General features: G+C 41.4%; 1 protein-coding gene across 1 annotated transcript in view; it reads left to right on the top strand.

The window, feature by feature from the left end:
* The first annotated feature begins 2,425 nt into the window (after positions 1-2,425).
* LOC124798862 (trypsin alpha-4-like) overlaps positions 2,426-27,375 on the top strand; it is a 75,985-nt gene continuing 51,035 nt past the window's right edge. The window contains exons 1-2 of the mRNA XM_047262395.1: positions 2,426-2,794; positions 11,762-12,134. Of these exons, the coding sequence (XP_047118351.1) occupies positions 2,426-2,794; positions 11,762-12,134 (742 nt within the window). The remainder of the gene's footprint in view (positions 2,795-11,761; positions 12,135-27,375) is intronic.

The following is a 27,375-nucleotide window of genomic DNA, read 5'->3' as shown; positions in this document are numbered from 1 at the left end:
GGGACCAATCAGACGAATGTAAGAACAGTCCTTCGAGAGCAATTGTTACGTCCATTTGGTTACAGCGTGTCCACAACCTGGAAGCAGTTGATTATCCACTCAGAGCACAGTTCTCGCTGTGGTACGTGGAACAGTGTGAAATGCATCCTGCATTTCCATCATCTGTGTTGTTTACCGATGAAGCAACATTCGGGCGTGATTGAGTCATCAACATGCACAATTCGCATGTTTGGCGTGAGGATAACCACATGCCACATTTATTAGCACTCGTCAAGTGCGGCTCTTCGTTAATGTGTGGGTCGGTGTTGTTGGGGACTGTTTAATTGGGCCGTATCTGCTACGTAGGCCATTAAATGGCAGGCACTATTACAATTTTCTCGCCGGAGCATTGCCAGAATTGCTCGAAGGCGTCCCACTCCCTACAAGACAATGCATGTGGTTCCAACATGACGAGGCGCCGGCACATTTCAGTGGTCGTGTGCGTCGATTCGTGGACCGACGGGTCCCAGAAACGTGGATTGGCGGAGGTGGTCCTGTACCACGGCCTGCTCGATCCCCAGATATGTCCCAAAAAGATGGTTCAAATGGCTCTGAGCACTATGGGAGTTAACATCTGCGGTCATCAGTCCCCTAGAACCTAGAACTACTTAAACCTAACTAACCTAAGGACATCACACACATCCATGCCCAAGGCAGGATTCGAACTTGCGACCGTAGCAGATATGTCCCCTCTTGACTTTTTTGTGTGGGGAGGAATGCACAACCCTATCAACGCAACTCCTGTTGCATCAGAAGAGGATCTGGTTGTCCGGCTAGTAGCAGCAGCAGGAACAATTCAGGATACACCCCGTGTCAGACAGAACATGATCCGACGTTGTACCCTTTGTTTACGTGTCAATGGAGACATTTTTGAAAATATACTTTAATTGAAATTGGGTTGCGTTAATGTGTTGTCTCTTGGTCATAAAAAGTGGATAAGTATTTGTTGGTTTGATTAATTTTCCGCCAGAGAAATCTTCCTCTACCGGTTTAAATAATCCTAACAGGAAAAAATGAGATTAGGGAAAAATATTTGTTTTGATGTCCCCTACGTCCTCCCAGAGTTTGTCGGTTTAAATACTTTTCACCCTGTAGAATCAAAATCTCTGTCGATAGTTGCATGGATTGGGTTCAAAAATTGTTCAAATGGCTGTGAGCACTATGAGACTTAACTTCTGAGGTCATCAGTCCCCTAGAACTTAGAACCACTTAAACCCAACCAACCTAAGGACATCACACATATCCATGCCCGAGGCAGGATTTTGAACCTGCGACCGTAGCGGCCTCACGGTTCCAAACTGTAGCGCCTAGAACCGCTCGGCCACTGCGGCCGGCGATGAGTGTATTAGGATAATAATGTACCCAGTCATACAGCAACATCTTTGAGCAACTGTTCGTGTGCTACAACATCCTTCAAATAGATTGGTTGGCCCAGAGTCACTACCTGAACGCCATGAATCTCCCTTCGATGTGTGTTAGAACGTTTAATTCGTAGCAGATAGCAGCTTCGGCTCTTGAGGAAAAATGGACGGCTATTCCTGAACAGACATTCAGACATTGGGAATGTTCATAACACGACGTGATGAAGGCAAAGTGTGGACTCACACCATATTACTATCGATTAACAGGCTCCCAGGTATCTTTGATGAGGTAGTGTACCACCCTCAAAGCGACATTGTAAATATGGCTTAGTGATTATGAGTTCACTGAGAAGCCATTTTGCATATCATTTGGTTGATAGCAGCTATTTTCCATTAAAGTGACGCCCTTCTTTACTGTTTTCAGATCTTGGCGGTCAGTTATATTGATTCTTTTCGGTTTCTTTTTACTTCTGTGTTAAGTAAACATTGGGTACTTGCGCAGACAGGAGAGTGAGTATGTGTGAAAAACTGTAAGATCATCGTAATTTATATTTTCATCATTTCCCTAACTATTTCACGTAAACGACAGTGAAAGTATTCCACTTACTATATTAATCTATACCGTAGTCGATTCTAGATGAGCTAGCGCTCTTTACCTTGTTTCATATATGTACACGAAATTTTAAATCGAAATATTCCATCCTGTCCTTCATATTATTTCAAGAGCTTTCAGTGACAAGAAATGAGGACACAGATTTGTGGGGTTATGATACATGAAGTTTTTTAGGATCAAAATGATGTGCAGTGGGCATCGACTAGTTACATATACACTAATTTCAACCCTGCCACCTGATTATTCTGTTATCCTTTACATCTTCAGACAGGTCAGCAATCTGAAGTGGTTGATGACAGATACAAGAAAGTGGAAAATACCGGTAGTTTATCTAGTGTGTAAGAAGAAAGATAACAAATTGAGTGTAGCTGCTAATATAAAGATGTTGCAAAGCTGGACCACAGTAGCTGCGATGATGTTGCGCCTCCTCGTCGCGGTCCTGTGTCTGGTGTCTTGTGGCCTGGCCGCTCCCCGGCCGGTCAGGGTCAGGGCCAGAGGGGACGGCCGGATAATCGGCGGCACCGGCACTGACATAACTAGCTACCCGTGGATGGTCTCCATGCAGATCAACGGCCACCACTCCTGCGGGGGCTCCGCCATCAGCAGCTACTGGGTGCTGACTGCCGGCCACTGCCTCTACGGTGCCAACATCGGAACGTACAGCCTGAGGGCCGGCACCACGACCCGCGAGAGCGGCGGCGTCATGACCGCCGTGTCGTACGGCGTACTGCACGGCAACTACGACCCCAACACGATTGACTACGACATCTCGGTACTGCAGGTGAGTGTGATCTACTTCCTAGCACTGCCCGATTCAGTTACTGTACCGGCTCTGTTCCACAGAATGTAGTGGGGAGAGGTACTGGTCATTACAGAGCAACATGGTAACTTTTGTCAAGTGAACCCATACTGTTGGTTAATAAAAAATGCTAAGAAACGAAGTTCTTATGGCATGTAATAGAGCAAGGCTATTTGTATAAGTAGATGACACAACGACTAATACTGGTTGCTATGAGGGGCAGTCAAACGAAAACCGAACACCTGTCTTATCAGGAACATGCAATGGTTCCATTCAGAAGTAATCATCATACGCGTTAAGACATTTATTTCACTGGGAGACGAGAGATGATCAATTCCTGTCTCGTCGAATCTGGGCAGCTGCTGACGGATTCACGGCTACACTCTTTCACTTCCTCGTCAAACTGAAAGCGATGTCCACACATGTATTTCTTCAGGTCGCCATTAACACATACTGTCTGTACGGAGGATGTCGTAGTGTTTCTCGACCAAAGCGGTGAAGTGTAGCCTTCTACGTATTGGAAGTGTGGGAGCGGGTGTTATTGCGCAACTTTGTCACAGCATTCCGATAGCCAGAGGGCAGACGGCGAAGCTAAAAATTAAAACATACCACATTCCCACGCCACGGATATCTAAAATTGTTGACACAGGTTCCGGTAAGATAATGACGACCTTCTTCTCTGACTGCAGCGACTCTGCTCGTCGATTCCCTCGAACGTGGGACCCCAGTCAATGCGCACCACAACGAAGACCCTTTGCAGAAGCTGCTGTGAACCATAAGGTCACAACACCCAGGGTTACTGTCGCACGCACTTATCCTTTCGTTCGATAACGCTTGCCCCCACACTGTCAATCGGTTGAGGTCTTCAGATGTAGTCATCCTGTTGTACCATAATGCCTACCTCCACACTGAAAATTCGGCAAGGATTCGCTTCAGCGATGTCTGCACCACGTGATACAGTCGCTACCGTTGCTGCATATGTTTTCCAGGGTCCCGGGCTCGACTCCCGGCCGGGCTCGGAATTTTTTCTCCAGGGGGACTGGGTGTTTGTGTTGTCCTCATAATTTAATCATCACCATTATTGGTGATAGTGGCTAGATTGGACTGCTTAAAAATTAGACTGTGTAAAAAATGGGACTCTCTACGGTTGCTGACGACCGCGCAATTGGATCTCCCCCAAACACCACAATCTTCGTTTCAGAGGTTCAGTTAGGAAACGCTGCAACTTCCTCCGTACAGCTCGGATCTTTCACCAAGTGATTTCAACATCTTTGGTGAGCTGAAGACAGTCAGGGGTGCACCTCAATTTCAGACAGCCGAGGAAGGGCAAAAGTGGGTCTTGCTCCATCAGCGGCTAACCGCTTTCTACGGAGCAGGACCTGATGGTGCCGTCTCCCAGTGTATCAATGCGTATTGTGATTTCTTTTGAATGGAACTGTTACGTGGTCCGGCCGGCCGTGGTGGCCGAGCGGTTCTAGACGCTTCACTACGGAACCGTGCGACTGCTACGGTCGCAGGTTCGAATCCTGCCTCGGGCATGGATGTGTGTAATGTCTTTAGGTTAGTTAGGTTTAAGTAGTTCTAAGTTCTAGGGGACGGATGACCTCAGATGTTAAGTCCCATAGTGCTCAGAGCCATTTGAACTATACGTGGTCCCATTGTCGTTAGCGTTATGTTTTTATTTGGCTGTGACTTATACTTTGACCTGAGGGGCGGTCGTAGGGTGCATATTTCGAATACAATATTTGAATACTTGCATTCCACACCGCCACTCAGTTTAACATTACATCAGAAATTGACTCCCGTTAACTGAAAAACAAACGCTATTAGCGTTCGCCAAGGCAGAAGTCTATAGTTCTTATCGAACTAAATTGGACCCATGAGTGTCAATTTCCTCCCACTCCCGCCTCAGATAAGGATATTATTATCTAGGAACAACCCTAAGTTAACTCTTCAGAATACATTAACAAAGGCGCAAAAGAACACTCTCTCGGATAAAGGGTCAACATTTAACAAGCTTACCAATAAAATAACTTACCAATAACATGACTTAAAGTTTCACTCTGTCCGATTACTTTTTTTGGGTCATTAGTCTTCAGACTGGTTTTATGCGGCCCGCCACGAATTCCTCTCTCCTGTGTCAACCTCTTCCTCTCAGAGCAGCACGTCCTCAATTATTTGCTGGGTGCATTTAAATCTCCTTATTCCTCTACAGTTTTTTCCCTTTACAGCTCCCTCTAGTACCATGGAAGTAATTCCCTCATGTCTTACCATACGTCCTATAATCCTGTCCCTTCTCATTATCAGTTTTTTCCGCATTTCCTGTTCTCCCACATTCTACGGAGAACCTCCTCATTCCGTACCTTGGTAGTCGACCTAATTTTCAGCACTCGTCTGTAGCACCACGTCGTAAATGATTCGATTCTTTTCTGTTCCGGTTTTCCCACAGTCCATGTTTCACTACCATACAATGCTGTACACCGGACGTTCATTCTCAGTAATTACTTCCTTAAATTAAGGCCTATGTTTCATACTAGTAGGCTTCTCTTGGCCAGGAATGCCATTTTTGCCAGTGCTAGTCTGTTTTTGGTATCTCCTTTGCTCTCTTTGTGATTGGTTATTTTACTGCTTAGGTAGCAGAATTCCTTAAGTTTATCTGTTTCGTGACCATCAATTTCGATATTAAGTTTCTTGCTGTTATAATATCTGCTACTTCTCATTACTTTCGTCTATCTTCGAGTTACTCTCATTCCATATTTCGTACTCACTACACTGTTCATTCCATTCAGCAGATCATGTAATTCTTTTTTACCATCACTCTGGATAGCAATGTCATCATCGAATCGTATGACTGATATCCTTTCAACTTGAATTTTCATTCCACTACTGAACCTTTCTCTTCTTTCCGTCATTGCTTTTTCGATGTACACGTTGAGCAAATATAAACTAATCGTCACCTGGTATATCGTCAATTTTCTTTTCCATTCTTCTGTGTTTTGATCTTGTTAGCAACTTGAATGCGTGATCTGTTACACTGACTGTGGAATAAGTCTCGTACTTGTCAGTTTTTTCAGTCTTCGGAATTGTTTGGATGAAATTCTTCCGAAAGTCAGATGGTATGTCGCGAGGAACATGCATTCTAAACAACAACGTGAATAGCGTCCGGTTACCATCACTTTCTAAAATCCTAAAGGAAATCTGGTGTGGATAACATAATAGGACATTTTTTCGTCACACAGTCTGGCTACCACTGTTTTAGAGGATACTGCAAGCACCAGAGTAAAACATATGTCAAGATACTACCTCGTTTATTTGGGCCATACAACATTAACGCCCAATACGCACAGTGGTTAGCAAGTTCACTAACTCAAGCCCCAGAGACAAGCTAATTGTCAGTAAGAGTCCCTGCCTTTGAGTTTTGCAGTCAGCATGTGTGCCCTGTCTCACAGTGGGTGCGCTCTCGAATACAGCCTAGATCAAACTAGTTACTTAACCTAATGGATGAAACGTCCCTCTTGAATTTCATATTTCTTGGAATTCCGTGTATCACTTCATAATAGCTTTTTCCCTTCCTGGGAGTTCCACTGCGCTCGTATAATACTCGAAAGTATCTAAGATAATTACGATTCATGAATTTCTGGGTGATAATCCGGATTCCGGTATAAATGCAACCCATGAAAGTGCTGCAGACAACGGGGCCAAGACTCAGATCACTAACAGCACGACGCACTTCCCCTAGCTCCACAATTTAACCACCGCCGGCAGTTTCCTAGGTTCACAACCTGTAGCCCACCCAGGACGTTCCAGGCACTCTTCGGTGCAATCGGTTATAGGTGGCACCACTGAATGGTGCCAAAGATCCTCGTGACAACTAGAGAGGGTCGCCAAGCGGCACTACACCAAGATTATCAGTAATTTAATCAGGTATTGTCACTCACTCATATAATACACTGAAAAAAATGTTGATCTCATACTCTTTAGATCTTGATTATCGAATTAAGTGTAAATTTTATGTAAAGTACTTATCCATTCCATAATGTAGTATATAGTACATGATTTTTGGCGTGCTGGAAACATTTCATTGCGTTCGTGTCATGTTTCACCAAACGATAACATACTCTCTGGTGACAAAAGCCATAGGATAACGACATGCACTTCTGCAGACGGCGGTAGTGTCGTGTACACAATGTAAACAAAAGGCAGTGCACTGGCAAAGCTGTCAATGACAGGTGATCCATATGAAAAGTTTTCGGACGGTAATATGGACTGAAGACGGCAATTAACAGACCTTGAATCCGGAGTGGTGGTTGCAGCTAGACGTGTCGGACATTCAACTACGGAAATCTTTATGGAATTAAATATTCTGAAATTCACAGTGTCAAGAGTAGGTCGAGTGTACCACATTTTAGACATTACCTCTCACCACGGATAACGCAGTAGAAGACGGCCTTTACTTAACGACCGAGAGCAGAGCAGCGTTGTTTGCGTAGAGTTATGAACGCTATCAGACAACAAAAAATCCTGCGTGGACTAACCATACAAATTTATGTGGCGCATATCGCAAACGTATGCGTTAGGCAGGGCACGAAATTTGGCGTTAATGGGTTATGGCAGCAGACGACTAAAGCAAGTGCCTTTGCTAAAAGCACGACATCATCTGCAGTGCCTCTCCTGCACTCTTGACTATATCGGATGGACGCTAGACGACTAGAGAACCGTGGCTTGGTCAGATGAGTTACGATCTGAGTTGGTAAGATCTAATATGGTTCGAGTGTGACGCACACTCCTCATAGCCATGGGGCCAAGCTGTCTAAAGGCATTGTACAAGTTGGTGGTGAGTCTATAATAGTATGGGCTCTATTTGCATGGAATGGATTGCGTCCTCTTGTCCAACTGGAGTTAGGTAAATGGTTATGTTCGACCACTTAGGGACAGTTCGCAGCCATTCAACGGTGGAATTTTTATGTATGACGATGAACCAGGCCACAGTTTTCCTCGATTGGTTTGCAGAACAATCTGTAAGGTTCGAGCGAATCATTTGGCCACCCAACGCCCAACATGAATAACATCGAGCATTTATGGGACATAATCGAGAGGTCAGTTCGGGCAAAACATCTTGCATCACCAACACCTCCGCAGTTATGCACGGCTGTATAGGCAGCATGGTTCAATATTTCTGCAAAGGACTTCCAACGAGTTGTTGCACTATGTCGGGCAAAAGGATATCCAACACGATACATGACTTACATCGCCTCAGCATAATTTTATCCCCAGTTAATTACATTTTAGTTAATTTATGACCCTAATTGATTATTCCAGTAACCGTTACGAGAGAATAAAGGGAACAATTGAAGTGATCATGCAACACAGTTACAGGCTTTCGCAACGAAGGGTAGGTGCGTACACATGAAGGGGCAGTTACCCTTTCTGGAATCACAGAAGCTGTTCGCGGGAAATTATGCCTCTTCTTTGGCGCGGTCGGATTTCGACAGTGCCCTGCGTTAAAGAGAGACGTGGAGATCTACAAAATATTGTGAAAATATAGACCCATGATTATCCTATGTCTCTCCATCATGAAGTCACAATCGAGCCCTACGAAAGAACCATTCCAACATGGCGCTTCACCATTTCCTCCACCTGTTCCCAGCCTCAAATAAACTGGGCTAAGTATATCTGCCCAAATTCCATCCACATTATCCACAAGGAGACTCTGCCCTCCTGCTGCACAGCTTAATCTAAACAGTAGTCTCAATTTGTCGGGGGACGAAACAGCCCTGAAACAGCTTTCTCATACCAAATTCAGTTTTATAACTGCGCAGCGAGTGTAGCAGGTTCTAAAGAATGCAATCATACTGTACTTCATCTATGGGCCAAAGTGAGAAAATACCAGTTTTTTGGGCTAGTGGCGAGGAAGAAAGTGAGAAATATCGATGTCGAAAAGATCTACACTTCAATAAATGAAGAAATGGGTCTTCAAACTGAATTGAGTGCAACAGGGCTCGAAATGCAGCCTTAGAATTGCTAATTCAGCTGTCCAATTGGCATGGCTTTGCAATAACGTGTAATACTGTGTGGAGGGGATAGGTAGGGGGGCATGGCTCTCCTTGTTTCAATCCATGACTATCAAGATTCAATTGTACTGGGTGATTCGTGATTGATTTGTGAGGTTACCCTACATTAATCTCGTTCAGTGCTGACCCAGGCTATAAATTAACCTAATAACAACAAAAAATATGACTCTGAAAACACGTTTTATTATATCCTTAGTTTCGCCTGTCAACTTTAAAAAGTGGTAGGTATGCAAATAATGTCAAAAATAGATTAACATGATGAGGTAAGCAGTTTTATAATCAGTTTTAATGGCGCTATAACTTTAATAAGCATTTTTAAAGTTTCTTCCTGTTCCTACACTTTGAGAAGTATTAATCAATTAAATTTTTTCTGTTTTTTTGTTAGTAAACAATAATAATTTCTGAGACTGTAGGACATAAAAAATGGCAATTGTATATCCTTGCCCACTCTAGGTACATTTCTGTAGACGGCCGTGCGCGCTCCCATCATCTCTTAGTGAAACGTGTGAGCTGGTAGCAGCATTGACAAAAGATATCAACGACGATAAAGCTTTCCCACTAATAAAATTCATAAATTGGAAGACTACAACGCTGGTTACTTTATTCATATATAACCAGCTCAGCTATCGTTTATTTCGCCCCAACGCTACGATAATCCTTTTGTTATCAGCACATTATTTTTACTTCCCATATTGTTGGGACAGAAATTAGTATTTCTTTGTTATTGACGCCAGAGCTACAGCATCGCCAGTAACAATAGTTTTATCGTCTTCTTAATCCTTCGTCTTCTTCTTCTAACCTTGTCGGCTTCAGTGCCCGGCTTTGTCTGTGTATTCAGTGAAGATTGTAAAAAAAAAAAAAAAAAAAAAAAATCACAGCGTTCCTTGTTCTTCCTCATTGGGTTAAAGTGTAATGGTTTGTTCCTCAAGTAAAGCAAATCTTCCTCAATATTTTAACTTTTTGTCCTTTAAAAACTTCTATTTTTCTTCATGAACGAAAAATTATGTTCGATTTTCATGAGAAAGTACGAAAAACTCAACGATTTTCTTTGTAAAAAGGAACCTATTTTTTTCGGCCATACGGAAAGCACCAGTACAGTATGCCAGTCAAGCCGTCAGCATAATATTAAAAAGAGAAATCAGAGGACGAGGATCAGCTGTTGACAGTGACGCTGTAGTACTATTGTCTAAAGGAAAAAAAAAATGCTACTTACTGTTGTAAAACGGGAAACTTACATCTTGTGCCAACAGTAAAAGATATTTTTGTGTGTTACTTGGTGCGAAAATGTCTACGATACGTGAAAGGTTGTACACTTACTACTTGGTTCAAATGGCTCTGGGCACTAGGGGACTTAACTTCTGAGGTCATCAGTCCCCTAGAACTTAGAACTATTTGAACCTAACTAACCTAAGGACATCACACACATCCATGAAAGAGGCGGGATTCGAACCGGCGACTGTAGCAGCGGCACGGTTCCGGACTGATGTGCCTAGAACCTCTCGGTCACAGCGGACGGCAGTTCAGTTGGAAGTAAGGAGTGCAGAACTAATGAATGCTTTAATTTAAAATCTGATGTTGAATAACAAATGACAAAAGAATAATTTTTCGTGTGCCATTATTAAAATATTAGCACTTCTCCGATTTTTTCCTGTACTTGTACTTTGAAATCTTGCTTCTCGCCAAATTTCATGATTCTACGCCAACGGTAAGTACCCTATAGTTTGGATGAGAGATTTTGCGAGTGTTAAGGTATGTGACGTAAATGACTCGAACTTTTGATTGTCCTCACTTGGAAACTTAATTCTGTTATCTCACCAAGAGACAGTAGACCTAAGTATGTGGCATAAGTTACAGCTTGATCCGCCTACCGTTTCCTGATAAAGAGCGGCGTTAACGGAATGACGAACAGACGGAGACAAATAAGAAAAGACAAACACCTTTTTCCCCGTATTATAACTACAAATTTGCAGTTTTAGGATTTTTCCTTTAGTTGTACTGTGAAACCTTGTTTCTTGCCAAATCTCATGATTTGGCATCGGAAATTACCTATAGGTTGTGATGAGTGAATCAAACAATGTGACAATGACGGACGTAGCTTATGAGTACATCGACTTAAAAGCTGTGCCAAGAGACCTCAGGCCTTAGACATGACATAAAACTCGACTTGATACACCCTCCCTCCGTGAGAGAAAGAGGAAGTAACAGAGGGACTAACAGAACGACAGTCGGACTAGAATTTAGCAGAAATGTTTTTCCGAGCGGTATAGTTACAAAATTTACAGTTTTCAGATATTTCTCTTCGTTTGTACTGTGAATTCTTATTTTTTGCCAAATTTCGTGATTCTAGTCCAACGGGAAGTACTCCAATGATTTCTATGAGTGAGTTAGCGAGTGTTAAAATATGTGCCGTAAATGGCGTATTTTTCGATTGCATTGATTTGAAGATTGATTTTTTACAACGTCAATGGGCCACAGACATCAGTGTCCAATCCAAATTAGAACTTTACAACTTTACGCGTTCGTGAGAAAAAGAATATTAAAGTCGAAAAGAGAGAAATACAAAAAAGTGATTCTGTAGCGGTTCGATTTTTACCTGTTGCAAAACGGAGCTCTAAAAATATGAAATTTGTAAAAGGTAACCTCAATCCCATCTGACGATGGTCACAACACTGAACTAGATACGACGAAATAAATAATCGATCGGAATATGCGACTATTTGCAGTTTCTATAATCAGTCATATTTGCATCTAATGTGTCTTAAAACTTTAATTAACAGTTCCTTGTATGTCTATATTGATTTGCTAACTGGCTCATTGTGTGTCCCGATGTCCCCTACGCACATAATCAGAAATTAAGGAACTGCTTGTTAGGCTGCAGGCAGCCACTCCTTTCCCCGTCGGTGGATTCATACAGAACGTGGGTCTCCCTGCCGAAGGCTACGACCCACCAGGCGGGCTCGCAGTCACCATCACTGGCTGGGGCGCCACAGCCTCCACGGGGTCGGCGCCGGTCAGGATGATGAAGGTTGACATCACCGTCATCGACCGCGCCAGCTGCGTGGCCAGGTTTGGCGTCACCGACCGCATGATCTGCGCCGGCGAGGCCGGCAAGAGCACCTGCTACGGCGACTCCGGCGGTCCGCTCGTCAGTGGCAGCACTCAGGTCGGCATCGTCTCGTGGGGAAGGCAACAGTGCGAGTCCGATGGCGCCGTCTACGCTAACGTCGGCAACCTCCGGTCCTGGATCAGGGGTACCACAGGAGTCTGATCATGTTCTCTCATTCTATCTGCATCAATGTAAAACGAGTTGCTGCCTAATTAGTTTTGATACAAACTCAGAGCTTCTTAAATTCCAGTCTCCTGCCAAGTTTAGCGTGATCGTGTATGTCGTACGTTATTATCATCAAATAAAGAATATTATCTCTTAATTGGAATATATTTTATTTTCACTCATTATTTTCTGGGAGTAGGTGGCAGGCGAATTGCTGTGTTAAAACGTAATTCGTCAACATTATATTACTGTAATAGCTGGCGTCTGATCAAGTTCTCTCATTCTATATACATTAATAAACACGTTGCAAAATAATCAGTCGTCATGTACACTCAGAGGTACTCAAACTTCTGTCATGTATCAAATATGCCTTTACGAGTTGTGTCAAGCATTACTAGCATCAAATAAAGAATTATTATCTTTAACTTGGAAAGTATTTTTGCTCAGTGCTTTCTGGGAGTAGGTGCTAAAATGTGATTCGACATAAGCAGCGACGTCATATTACTGCAATACCTCTCAAGTGGGAAAAGGTATACGCAGCTTTTCGCTGTTGCATTCCGAGGAAGCAACTGGACACACTTCAGCTTACAATGGTTTTGGGTAAATTACAGGCATCTGTAAAGCGAGTAACGTTGTTCGTTAATTGTGCAGTTGGTATATGTGTCTTGTATTAGAGTTGGTAGATACCTACTCAATGCGCACCTGTAAAAATGACTTCGCTGGATACGCAAGGTCGCCGCTTCATTCAATCAGTTTTCCCACAGTGAAGACATCATAACCCGCATGGTACTGTCGTCCACCGATTAACATGATTGAGATAACTCTTTATTTTTAAACTCCAAGAGAAGTTTATTAAAATTTTTTCCGTCTGGGTCATCACAAATATATGATTTTTCTCTAAAACATGCTTTTTATTTTCGTTACTTCGAACATAGCCATTGGTATGAAAATAACACGAACATGATCACTTGAAAGCTTGGGTTTCTTCTACTTACGGCACATTCTCTTTTTATTTGACAATTATGTGTTGTATATATTTCATTTTGACACGTATTTGCCAGCCGAAGTGGCCGTGCGGTTCTAGGCGCTGCAGGTTCGAATCCTGCCTCGGGAACGGATCTGTGTGATGTCCTTAGGTTAGTTAGGTTTAACTAGTTTTAAGTTCTAGGGGACTAATGAACTCAGAAGTTGAGTCCCATAGTGTTCAGAGACATTTGAACCATTTTTTGACACGTATTTTCATATTTGATATATGTGTAGTACTTCAAGCCGTACACTTTGTAACCTCCCAACAGTTCAACTCCCGCAAGCTCGCAATAAAACTCTGACTAACCTCCAATGAAGCACGCCGGGTTGGCCTTGCGGTCTAACGCACGGCTTTCCGGGCGGGAAGGAGCGCCTGGTCCCCGGCACCAATCCGCCCGGTGGATTTGTGTCTAGGTCCGGTGAGCCGGCCACCCTGTGAATGGTTTCTAGGCGGTTTTCTATCTGCCTCGGCGAATGAGGGCTGGTTCACCTTAGTCCGCTTCAGCTGCACTATGTCGGCGTTTGCTTCGCAAACAAGTTCTCCACGTACGCTTACACCGTGTGGGGCGGCCGAAAAATGAAGTGGACTGCGGTAGTCGTCGTGGGGTTGCGGACCACTGCGACTGAGGCGGGGGTGGAGCCTCTCCGTCGTTTCTATGTCCCCAGTTAACATAAGGTAACATAACATATCCTTCAATGAAAATGTGACCCATATATATTCTTTCAATAATTAACTGACTGTGAATGTATCAGGGAAATCTAGACGTCAGCAATGCTGCGTCATGGGCCTGAAAAGTCTTTCTGAATGAACCGAAAATTCTTACCTCCGCGAAGTCGCTGTATAACGCGTATATATCTGCTCCTACAAGAAATTTTTTTGGCATAGGCCAGTGCAATGCTGGCCACTAGTTTTAGTTATGTATGATAAACAACTGATTTTATTTACGATAAGTGGCATGACTATGGATAGGAGAAATTAGTAAAAACTTTAAATTCAGATGAATGACTGTCGAAAGTTATCTTTATAAGAAAGATTATTATTGAAAAATATTTACATGTGACTTGGATATAACTATAGTACAAAATAAGTTGTTGCAAATTACTTATACGCGCGGCAATAAATAATTATAATTTTTGCTTTTACCTTATACTACATCGCTCAGGCACCGCCATCGTTCTCCACGTCCAGCCTTGGTATTTCCATACAGGACACAAGTGCTTTCTGTGAGCTATACAACTCGACAGCTGCTCTCTAAGAGCGACCTGACCCAACCGCCCGTCTGCGAGCTACTACTCCTACTTTAACTGCTGCCGACACAGCTCTCTGGTCTGCGATTCTATTGTAGCATACTTATCGCAGGCAGCGCGTGAGCAATCCATCGAAGCTACATCTGCTCGATTACACCAGCAATAAATTCCTTAGTCATGGACCTCTTACAACTTTCTCGTTACTGTATACAGTTTCACATATTGTATAAACTTCAATCGTCTACATTCAGTTTACTCACATTTAATTTTTTTTGTTTCATCAGCTTACTTTGACGTTCAGAGTGATTCAGGATTATAAATTAGATTAAATGCGTATGAGATACAACTTCAAGCTACTTTATATACAAGTGGATTTAGTCTTTATCAAGTGTGTTTTTATACACTACTGGCCATTAAAATTGCTACACCACGAAGATGACATGCTACAGAAGCGAGATTTAACCGTCAGGAAGAAGATGCTGTGATAGGCAAATTACTAGCTTTTCAGAGCATTCACATAAGGTTGGTGCCGGTGGCGACACCTACAACGTGCTGACATGAGGAAAGTTTCCAACCGATTTCTCATACACAAACAGCAGTTGAACGGCGTTACCTGGTGAAACGTTGTTGTGATGCCTTGTGTAAGGAGGAGAAATGCGTACCATCACGTTTCCGACTTTGATAAAGGTCGGATTGTAGCCTATCGCGATTGCGGTTTATCGTATCGCGACATTTCTGCTCGCGTTGGTCGAGATCCAATGACTGTTAGCAGAATATGGAATCGGTGGGTTCAGGAGGTTAATACGGAACCCAACAGCCTCGTATCACTAGCAGTCGAGATGACAGGCATCTTATCTGCATTGCTGTAACGGATCGTGCAGCCACGTCTCGATCCCTGAGTCAACAGATGGGGACGTCTGCTAGACAACAGCCATCTGGACGAACAGTTCGACGACATTTGCAGCACCATGGACTATCAGCTCGGAGACCATGGCTGCGGTTACCCTTGACGCTGTATCGCAGACAGGAGCGCCAGCGATGGACTCAACGACGAACCTGGGTGCACGAATGGCAAAACGTAGTTTTTTCGGATTAATCCAGGTTCTGTTTACAGCATCATAATGGTCGCATCCGTGTTTCCCGACATCGCGGTAAACGTACATTGGAAGCATGTATTCGTCATCGCCATACTGGCGTATCACCTGGTGCGATGGTATTGGGTGCCATTGGTTACACGTCTCGGGCACCTCTTGCTGGCATTGACGGCACTTTGAACAGTAGACGTTACATTTCAGATGTGTTACGACCTTTAATTCGATCCCTGCGAAACTCTACATTTCAGCAAGATAATGCACGACCGCATGTTGCAGGTCCTGTACGGGCCTCTCTGGATACAGAAAATGTTCGACTTCTGCCCTGGCCAGCACATTCTCCAGATCTCTCACCAATTTAAAACGTCTGATCAATGGTGGCCGAACAACTGGCTCGTCACAATACGCCAGTCACTACTCTTGATGAACTGTGGTATTGTGTTGAAGCTGCGTGGGCAGCTGTACCTGTACACGCCATCCAAGCTCTGTTTGGCGCAATGCCCAGGCGTATCAAGGCCGTTACTACGACCAGAGGTGGTTGATCTGGGTACTGATTTCTCAGGATCTATGTACCCAAATTGCCTGAAAATGTAGTCACATGTCAGTTCTACTATAATATATCTGTCCAATGGATAATCGTTTATCTTATGCATTTCTTCTTGGTGTAGCAATATTAATGGCCTGTTGTGTACTATATGTTCACTCTCAGTTGCCCGTGATCCATCCAGTGGCTCATTTATCAGCACTTCCATACAGCGCATCAGTGCTGCAGAGATGAGAGCCGATCAGAGGAAACGTCACAGCCCAGGGCGTCTAGTAATAAGCATTCGTAACTTACCGCAGTCATCTGAAAAACTGTCGTCGCAAATAATTTATACTGGTGTAGTTAGGAAGATGCAGCACTTTTAACACATTTTGCCGTAACTTAGGGTCTCGTATATTATAAGCTCAATACTCGGTCATCAAACAGCTGTCACGATTATATGCGAATAAATTCTACACGTATTTTTCAGCTACTACATTCGTATAGAGTTAACATTAGGCGACTTTCCCTTAACATTCTATGGCATGTGTAACTTCTTGAACGAAACTGTTGGAGTGCGTTGCAGTTCACTCAAAATGTTTGGACGGGTGCTGTACGAGAGACAATCAGTTCACACATTCAATGAACCTGTATTTTTCAATCTTGGTAACTATAATCACGCTAAAAATTATGATGTAACTTTCACCGTCACGTTGAAATGTATTTCTCATATCGACAATAGATGGAAATTCATCGGATTATGGATTTACTGGTCTTATTTTTGACGATAAAATCAAATACCCGGTTTCTGGTATGAGAGAGGGGAGAGGGGAATGGAGATAGTGCGATTGCGTAAGGTATAATGTGACATTTGCTGGAAGTTAGAATGTGTAATTGGTGTAAGTGCAGATATTCTTATATGTGGAACCTTAATATATACTCATATCAGTATGTTGATTGCTTTCTCTCTTTGCCGAATGGTCTTGCCATAGACACATCACAAATTCTTCGACCTGATGAAGTCTGCACGGTCATAACTGCACCACTAAGCGGGCTAATCCTGTCAGTATAGCCTACCCGGTTTGCATCCACACTTTGACAATTGACCTGTTGCTCCAGGGAGAATAAGCCTTAATGGTTTGCTTTTTCCACATGTTCTTGGAGCTACTCGACAATCTAAAAACATACTATTTGTATTAGGAATATTTATTAGCCGGCAAATTACGTAACTGCTGATGTAACGTTCTTCGGTTTACTGCCCTCAGTCCCCAATAGAAATATCTGCAACTATACCTGCTACACGCTGTATTAATGACGAGGAATAAAATATCACACCATTAGGAAACTGTGAGCTGTTAGTCACGGCAATCAGGAATATCATACAAGGAGTTTTTCAACGGTTGGTAGTTGGAAAAGGGAAAAATATTATAATTGCATTAATGTTGTGTCATCATTCACTTGCTTTTCTATTGCAGAGTACTAAGAAACCAAAACTGCTATTCCCTGTTTGGTGTTTTTACCTATATAATGTCTTCTTATCCCCATCCGGATCAGTTCCTATTGTCACGTGACCATGTAGCTCAACATTGTTGGCAACAAGTTTGTTGGATGACAATGTTCTACTGACATTTAAGATAATGCCAGATGGTTGCTAAAGTAAGCGAAAGCAAGAGCGATTCTCGAGTCTGAACTCGCACTTACATTATCAAATCAACTGTAAATTACCGTGGACGCCAATGGTCATGACAACAACAGCCTCAGAGAAGGTAGCAAAAGTTATACATAGTGCCTGCATACAGGATAGTGGGAAAACTCCACGATTATAATGTTTTTAGATTGTAGGGTGTACATAGCCCGAAATGTAGTACACTGAGTTACCACTTCTGGTAACAATTACTGCTGCAACCCGGTCCATCACCGAGTTGATCTGTGCTTCCGTGAGAGAAGCGATTACATCATTCATTGCTCAATCAGATCTGTGGTGAAGCTCGTCAATCGTAGTGGCTTCCCAGCTGAGGTGTGCCTCTCTCTTGGCACCCCATGACCAGATAGTTTCAGTGGGTAAGAGATGGAGAGAATGTGCTGGCTATAGCAACAATCAGAGGTAGGTCAGCACTGCATGAACAACAAGATTTGTCCTGATTTTTTTTACGTAACTCCACAACAATGCCGGGATGGTACTTTTGAAAGAGAACTGCCGATATCCTTCCCACTCCTTGAATCAAACGGAGCTCGTGTTCTATCTCTAATGACATCGGTGTCGACAGGACGTCAGACCATGATCTTCTTTGCTATTACAGCCTGAGCAACTAAAGGTATTGGCTTGCTTTAGGGAACGATATGGTGACATGGAAGACAGGGGAACTGTCAGTGTCATCAGCAGGTTTAAAGCCTACAGTCCAAACTACCAGCCATTTGAACCAGACGCGCTATCTGACATTAACCACTTTCCTCGGGGATTTCACAACGTGTTCATAGAGTTGTCGTATGCCGAACCGGGACGCATCAAAAACGAAGACGTGATCGCTCTTCTGTGTTCAGTGTTATCGTTGGAATCACCAGTGGTTGTACGCCTCGCTACGACGCCGAGTCCATGCAAACTGAAACAATGGTTGCCGTGATGGAAGTCGATGGTGTTACAGTCGACATTTCGGAGTCCGTGAGGTTGCCGATGCAGTCGGTACAAAAAACAATTTCGACCACAATAATAATAGCAATGATAACGAGTACAAATGAATACAGGTTGTGAGGAATTGCCGGCCGGTGTGGCCGAGCGGTTCTAGGCCCTTCAGTCTGGAACCGCGCGACCGCTACGGTCGCAGGTTCGAATCCTGCCTCGGGCATGGATGTGTGTGATGTCCTTAGGTTAGTTAGGTTTAAGTAGTTATGAGTTCTAGGGGACTAATGACCTCATCTGTTAAGTCCCATAGTGCTCAGAACCATTTGAACCATTTTTTGTGATGAATTCCAGGTAACAGACTAGAGTGTAATTAATACTATTCACATATGATGTATTCCTGTCAGATATATTCGACAGGATAGACACCGCTTATCATCATATGGATATACTCTCGTTAGAATCCCGGTCCAGCACGTACTTTCACACGTCCCGCTGACAGTCCTAAAGGTCAGACAACAGATATTCATACACTCAACAACTTCTTTCCCAACAAGCTTCATTTACCTCGACAACTACACTTCAGTACATCATGTACTTTCATTATTTAGTGTAGTACACGACGACAATTTTCTTCCAACACTCTGATCGTGTTACATTCTTACTCCATAACCTCCAATACTTCATCAACAAAACAAAAACTTATCCGAAGACGCCGCTCTCATGGCTCGCGTGGGTTACTACTTTGAATTATCACACTATTTTCTCATGTCTGAAATTTATCTCATGTATTCTATCGCTACTATCGCTGCTCCACCACAATTAACGTATTGGGAACAGATCGCAGGTGTGAATACGTTACTTAAATTATCACACCCCTTACATATAAAACATCCGCACTGCCATACACAGTATGTAATTCAAAAATAATTACTACAATCGTAGAAACAAAATCTTCGAAAGTTAGACACAGTGGAACAAAATCAGAGACAAACACACCAAAAGCTTCAAAAGTTAGACACAATGGAACAAAATCTTCGGAAGTTAGACACCACGATTGAACAAACACGTAAGATTTAACTACTGAGTTACATAACATTGAAAAGAAATGTCAAAAAGTTTGTAATGACGTAAAACACAAATTTGTGAGCATTTTCAACCTATTTTTTCGCGGCATGAAAATGCGTTACAGAATCACGAAGCAGCCATAAAAGAACAGCAAACTATTGTTCATGAAAATCATGAGACCTAGCAAGCTAAAACTGACTCAGTTGCATCTACCGATTCGGTTACGCAACTTGCAAAAACTCAGGAAAACTTTAAGGACACAGTAGATACGTGAAACGTCCCCTTAGAACAATTATACATGACTGTCTTTAAACTGACACACAATATTTTTAGCGCAACGCAATCTGACTTTCAAAAATCCCTACAAAAGAATGGCCCTGACTGACATTAACCTATATCTTTCACAAATCACTTACCTCACAAAAATCTTCGTTACTCGGACTACTGCAATACAGCGAGCGCCACTACTGCCAGCTAAATAAAAGATTCAAACTACGGAAGGCATTAACTACTGATAGGCATAGTTAGCAAATGAAAGATTTTAATAGAGAACAAACAATGTATTTACCTTAACAGTGAAAAATCAAAATATACATAGCAGTTCATGACATCCAGTCTTACAAATTTCAAAACTCCACCATTTCTCTCCCCACATCCACCACTGCTGGCGGCTCACCTCCAACTGCGCAACGCTATGCGCTGTTCACATCCAGCTACCCAAGACTACAATGGCAGACAACAATGCAAACTAGCCACAGACTGCACACAGCACAGCCAGTGATTTTCACACAGAGCGCTACGTGGCGTTACCAATATAAGAAAACATAAACAGCCTACTTACATTGCCCCCATGCTCCCCACAAAAAATTTTACAAATGGTTTTGGGCAGTGGCCAATAATGATTTGATAAAATTTTTTATAATTACAATAACAAAGATATCAAATGCACACACTTATTGGTACAATGTTGGTCAAAAGCTAAAATTTTCTCACAGTCCATAAAGACAGTCCACATTGTTCATCACAGTAAAATTGCAGTGTTTTTCTCAAAGTCTGAGCAGTAAAAGAAAATGCACACAGAAGTAGTGGATTTCCATGCAGTCTTGAAGAAGTAGTGTTGTCCTTCAAACAGAAAGACAATGCTGACTCTTGACATGCTGACAGGTAATGAGTCACAACAGAGCAAACCCACTGCAGAGCCAGTCGAAGGTTTGAAGAATATTGGTAGGTTGGTCGTCACAGAGCAGACCACTGTAGTCCTGGTAGAGGTTACTGTATTGGTGGGCCACCAGAGGTGCAGACCGACTTCAATCCTTGTAGAAATAATAGTAGTGGTGAGTCAGCAAAAGTGTAGACCCACTGTAGTCCTTGTAGAAATAATGGTATTGGTGGGTCATCAAAGATGCCGATCCACTGTAGTCCTTGTAGAGATGGCCCACAGCTTTTTGTTGTGACTGTGCAGGTGCACAATCACCATTGAAGAGTCTTGCGGACAATATAGCAAGTCCATAACCACCACTTGTGCACTCACTAAGTGTTTGGAATTGTCCTTAGAACCAGCAATGCTGATATCCAGTCCCTTGCTGAATTATTAACACATGTGCAAACATTAACAGTCCCTACTTCTCACATACTGTCCATATACTATGACCAACAGAGACATGTGCAGTGAAATGGAACTTACAAGTTAAGAATATGATGAACTGGTGTCAATTACAATTTTATAACTTAAGAATACAATTACAAAGGTACAAAATACATCATTAAAGAACATAACAATAAAGATAGCATTTGTAGTACAGGCTTTACAAAAGAATCGTGATAACATATACATCAGTGTTACAGGAATTATGACATGAGTACATACATAAAAGATCAGAATAACTTCCGAAACATCAACATCACACATGAGCATTAAAAAAAACAGAATAAATAATGTCTAAACACCTTTACAAAGTAAATAACACATTATCAGTAAAATTCTACAATGTAACTCTCATCAGATAAACACATAAAGACAGGAAGAACACAAATACCTATGGTTACACAAACACATATTGGGATAACACAAGGAAAGGACAGGGTTTCTTTTACTGCAGTATTTTGTAAACAAAACTTTCTTTACGTCTGGGAAATCTCACTTTGTTCTTCATTATTTCCAAAAAGTCCTATCTATACCTGCTTTCTGTACTTTTTTCGTATAACTTCTCATTGCATTTCTTCCAATTCATCGCAACTCATTCTCTTATATAGTCTACCCTCTCTTAAGCTAACTTAAATCTACTGAGCTCAGATGCTAAACTAAGGGATGAGGCAATGCAGCAGCACAAAACAATTAATACAAACAGCAATGAAAAAAATGGAAATAGTCTAAGCAAGCTGCAGTAAATCTAAATTACCAAGCAATGCAACATTACAACTAATATGAGCCAATGTGCAGCAACAAGAAAAATAAATCTGTAGTAAAAATGGCTTAACAGAGTAATACAAAGTCAAATTCAGTGTCATTATGCCTGGCAAACAGCAGCAGCAAATGCAATAACTTATATCTAAACATGACAAAGCTCAAGCAGAAAAAAATATTACAGTGAAAATGGCCATGTTTAATACCTATGTCACATCTTAACACTAGGGTGATGCATCACCTTAATTTACACTACTAAATAAGTTACCCAGTCATTGACAAAAATTATGTATGCAATTCCTGTGGAGGGAAATGTCTTTTTGTAATCTCTCGTTTTTTTGAAGTAGATTATAAAATGGTTATTTACTGGATCTGTAGGCATAAAATATCTATATTAGTACATCTATTAAATTTTATTTTAACCATTGCTGCAGTGCAGCTAGAGACTAGATATCAAACGAAATGAGCAATCTCTCAACTAGAAAATAATAGATGTAAATTGTTTCTCATCATTTCATTAGGCATTTTAGTAAATATCATAAATTAAGAGCTCCACAGTGTAATTATATATTTTCAAGTTTGAACGTGTCGTATTTGCGATGCTTTCAACAAAGGAATGTCAATAGCGAGCATAATGGCCTCTTTTTTTTCCACCTGTGCCTCTGAAAGGCACACACTAATGGCTTTTTTCCAGAACACTGTTGCGCAGCTGGGTGCCCACGACTCATTATGTGAAGGTGGTCACTTAACTTTCTTACTGAAATGTTTACGACACCAGTTTGCATTACAGTGACAGTCTCATATAAAACATTTCACAGGTCGAGAATTTGCGTTGCAAATGTATAGAAACAAAATCCTATGCAAAAAATTTTCGCCTGCATTGTGATACATTCACGCATTTACACACATTTCATAACTCTTAAAGTACGATTATTGGTTTCCAACATCCTTTTTCACAAGTCAGAGTCCCTAACCACTACTCATTATTCCTTACCTTACTACACATACACATATTCGTCGACACTTCTTCAATATTTCATCTTAATAAATACGTAGCATAGTCAAATTCCTCATATAACATCAACTTATTGATAATAAACATACCTCAGCAGCATAATACACATCGTCATCATAAAAATAACATCATAACACCTCAGTCAAATCTCTAAAACGTTGTAGCTTTCTGCAATAATGTCAAAACCTAAAAAAAATTCTCTCCTCATTTCAATAGTGTCATCTACCTCAAACGTACTTTAAAAATCATGACCCATTACCAAATACATCATTCAAAGCTCTTGTAGTATCACAATGGTTCCAAAAAAAATATGAACAGTTCACAAGGTACAGATAATATACAGTTTCATAAGTGTGAAGCTATTCAACTGTGTTATTATGTAAACATCTGTCACTGATGTAGTAAAATAAATGTTTGTCTATTCCAGTTAAATGATCAGATAGCTGTGTAATTTATGTGTTAGAGAAATGTGGTACCGATGTGTAAAGTTGTATATGCCAATACCATATTAGCTAGGGCTCTTTGTGCTTGCCAAACACATGGTACACAAAGTAGGCGTGTACCCCCTTGAGGATTAATGTAATTATACCCTCAGGTGTTACTGATTACAGCAATGGAATGAAATGTATCACGGAAAACCTTTGTATCATTGTGCTTCAAATATCTTTAAAAATAAATGATTTAAGGACAAAATTAATCACTCAAATACGTGTCCTGTAGCGCTAAACGTGCGTCTTGCTGTAAGATAATCTCTGTGGAAGTGTCATAGTTATTTTCCTCCGAAAGCTAAGTTTCTCAGAAGCCAATGTACTTACCTCATGATAAACAAAAGTGAAATGCTTTGCGTATAGATATCGTAGTTATTACGTACAGTACCGTGATCAAGAAAGTACTACACTGTAACGTTTTCTTGTGCTACAAAACAAAAAAAGGATATCTTATTTTACATATAGCACAAAAGTTACTACTAAAACATGTTTTACTTTCCAGAATAATTCAGAAAAACTGTGCAGATATAAAACAGAAACACCGCAAAAGCAACATTGTAAATTGTGTTACACATCAGTAGTGTCGTGATATAATCGTGTAGTTGTCAGAGAAACCAAATACTAAGTCATCTTTAATCTCACAGAAAGTACTTCAAATAAAGAATGTCTTTTCAAGTGAACCAAAATGTTGCAGTAAAATCTCATTAGAAGTATATGTTCTAATTAAGTAAGCCTTATAGTCGTTACATAATCGTGCAATTAACAAGCAAGAATGTACACACACAATAACACTGTGTCCTCTGTTCACTATAACAATACATTCGTAATTTCTGTTTAAATAAGTTCTCTTGGTTCTTGACTGGATATTTAACTTCAAACATTGTTGCATGTTAACAGATTATAAGTCTGACAAACCATACTAGTAATGTAAAATGAAAAGTTATATGGCAAAGACAAAGTTAAAAAACAGATTATCTCCCAATAAACGGTTTTACATGTGAAATGTGGTGTAAACCTTTACTCTTCCTAGTACGCAGAGTTTAAACTTCAACGCAATTATCATGAGGTATACGTCGGTAAGGAATACTGGAATTTTTCTCAAGGTTAGCGTCTATGTCATTTTTCTCTGAGTCAGCCGGCGCACGTGGCTGCCGGCGGTGCAAGTCATTGTCTGTCTCTTTGTTGGCGCGCGTCGTTATTGGGATTTGGAGATCTAACTTCTACAAATTCACCTTGTCGAGAGTGCCCTGCACTGTTTGAATCCTGCCAGTTCTGATGCAATTCAGGTCTGTCGTTACGATCATATCGCGCCCCATTACAGGAAGAGGGACATAAAAATACGGAACAGTCGCAAAATAATAACACAGCGCATTTAGGAAATTATGAACGAAATTGGCAAGGTGCACCGAATTTTGAAATGGAACCGCCGAAACGACGTAACAATGACCGATATGCGACTCGCCGACATGATGATTTTGACTATAAGTTGTTCATTACTACACGTAAATTTAAAACATTTAAGAATTCTGGCAATGACATTCATCCACAAGCGTGGCTCCATCAATTCTCTCATTGTTTTCCTCCCAACTGGTCATTAGAGTACAGATTAGAATTTATGTGTGGCTATTTAGAGAATGAACCAGCTGTAAGAATGCAATCGGTCATTCACGATTGTCACAGTGAAGGGGAATTTTACCATGCCTTCCTCTCAGCATATTGGTCTGAAGCTACACAAGACCGAGTAAAACATAGCATCATAATGATGAAACATTTTGAACAATCTGAATTTTCCAGTCTCGTGAAATATTTTGAAGACATGTTGCAAAAGAATCAGTACCTGTCAAACCCATACAGCCCCTCCGAACTCATCCGCATTTGCTTAATCAAATTACCTGAATATTTACGACATATTACTTTGGCAGGACGTTGTAAAGACGACAATGAAGCTTTTCATGGACTGTTAGAAGAATTAGATATTGACACTGACAATCGCGGAACGCGAAAACAGGAACACAACAATTACAGGTCACATCCGTCGCTATTGCGCGATGAAAGAAATAATAACTGGACATGACAAGGCTAATCTCACAACACAAATCGTGACCTAAACAGACACCACCTGTATGACAACCGTTGTCAGAGTAGTAATAATTACAGGGAAAGATCACCTCTCCGCGGTAGTGGCTATCACAGAGACAATAAGAGAAACAGACAATTTGGGAATCAAAATAATTATTATCAAGGGAGTCAGAATAACTTCAGACGCAACAGTTCAGCACGCAGTTACGATTCCGGGAGAAATTCTCCACCACATGACCGACAAACAAGAAACTATATAAACTACCGACAAAACGACAGACCTGAATTCCATCAGAAACGACGGGATTCAAACAGAGCAGCGCACTCTCGACAAGGTGAATTTATAGAAGTTAGGTCTCCTAATCCCAATAACGACGCACGCCAACAAAGAGACAGAAAATGACTTGCACCGCCGGCAGCCACGTGCGCCGGCTGACTCAGAGAAAAATGACATAGACGCTAACCTTGAGAAAAATTCCAGTATTCCTTACCGACGTATACCTCATGATAATTGCGTTGAAGTTTAAACTCTGCGTACTAGGAAGAGTAAAGGTTTACACCACATTTCGCATGTAAAACCGTTTATTGAAAGATAGTCTGCTTTTTAACTTTGTCTTTGCCATAAAACTTTTCGCTTCACATTTCTAGTATACATTGTCAGACTTAGAAACTGTTACCATGCAACAATGTTTGAAGTCAAATATCCAGTCAAGAACCAAGAGAACTTATTTAAACAGAAATTACGAATGCATTGTTATAGTGAACAGATGTCACAGTGTAATTGTGTGTGTACATTCTGTCTTGTTAGTAGCACGATTACATAACGACTATAAGGCTTACATACTTAGAACATATACTGGTACTGCTAATGAGATTTTAATGCAACATTTTGGTTTACTAGTAAATACATTCTGGATTTAAAGTACTTTCTGTGAGATACCAGATGAGACAGTGGTTAGTTTATGTGACAGCTACACGATTTTATCATGACGCTACTAATGGATGACAATTTACAATGTTGCTTTTGCAGTGTTTCTGTTTTATATCTGCACAGTTTTTCTGTATTATTCTGGAAAGTAAAACATGTTTTAGTAGTAACTTTTGTGGTATAGTTACAATGAGACTGCCTTTTCTGTAGCACAACAATACGTTACAAATGGTTCAAATGTCTCTGAGCACTATGCGACTTAACTTCTGAGGTCATTAGTCGCCTAGAACTTAGAACTAATTAAACCTAACTAACCTAAAGACATCACACACATCCATGCCCGAATCAGGATTCGAACCTGCGACTGTAGCGGTCACGCAGTTCCAGACTGAAGCGCCTTTAACCGCACGGCCACACCGGCCGGCAATACGTTACAGCACAGTGCTTTCTTCATCACGGCAATAAGCATAATAACTAAGATATTTATACGCAAAGCATTTCACTTTTGTTTATCATGAGGTAAGTACATTGCCTTCTGCAGAACTTAGTTTTCTCGGAGGACAATAACTAAGAAACTGCCACAGAGATTATCTTACAAGACGCACATTTAGCGCTACAGGACACGTATTGGAGTCATTAATTTTGCACTTAAATCATTTATTTTTAAAGATATTTGAGGTACAATGACACAAAGGTTTTCTGTGATACATTTCGTTCCATTCCAAATGGCCCTG

The sequence above is a fragment of the Schistocerca piceifrons genome, chromosome 5 (assembly GCF_021461385.2).
Source record: "Schistocerca piceifrons isolate TAMUIC-IGC-003096 chromosome 5, iqSchPice1.1, whole genome shotgun sequence".
In the NCBI taxonomy this organism is placed as follows: Eukaryota; Metazoa; Arthropoda; class Insecta; order Orthoptera; family Acrididae; genus Schistocerca; species Schistocerca piceifrons.
This window is presented reverse-complemented; position numbering and strand designations above follow the sequence as displayed.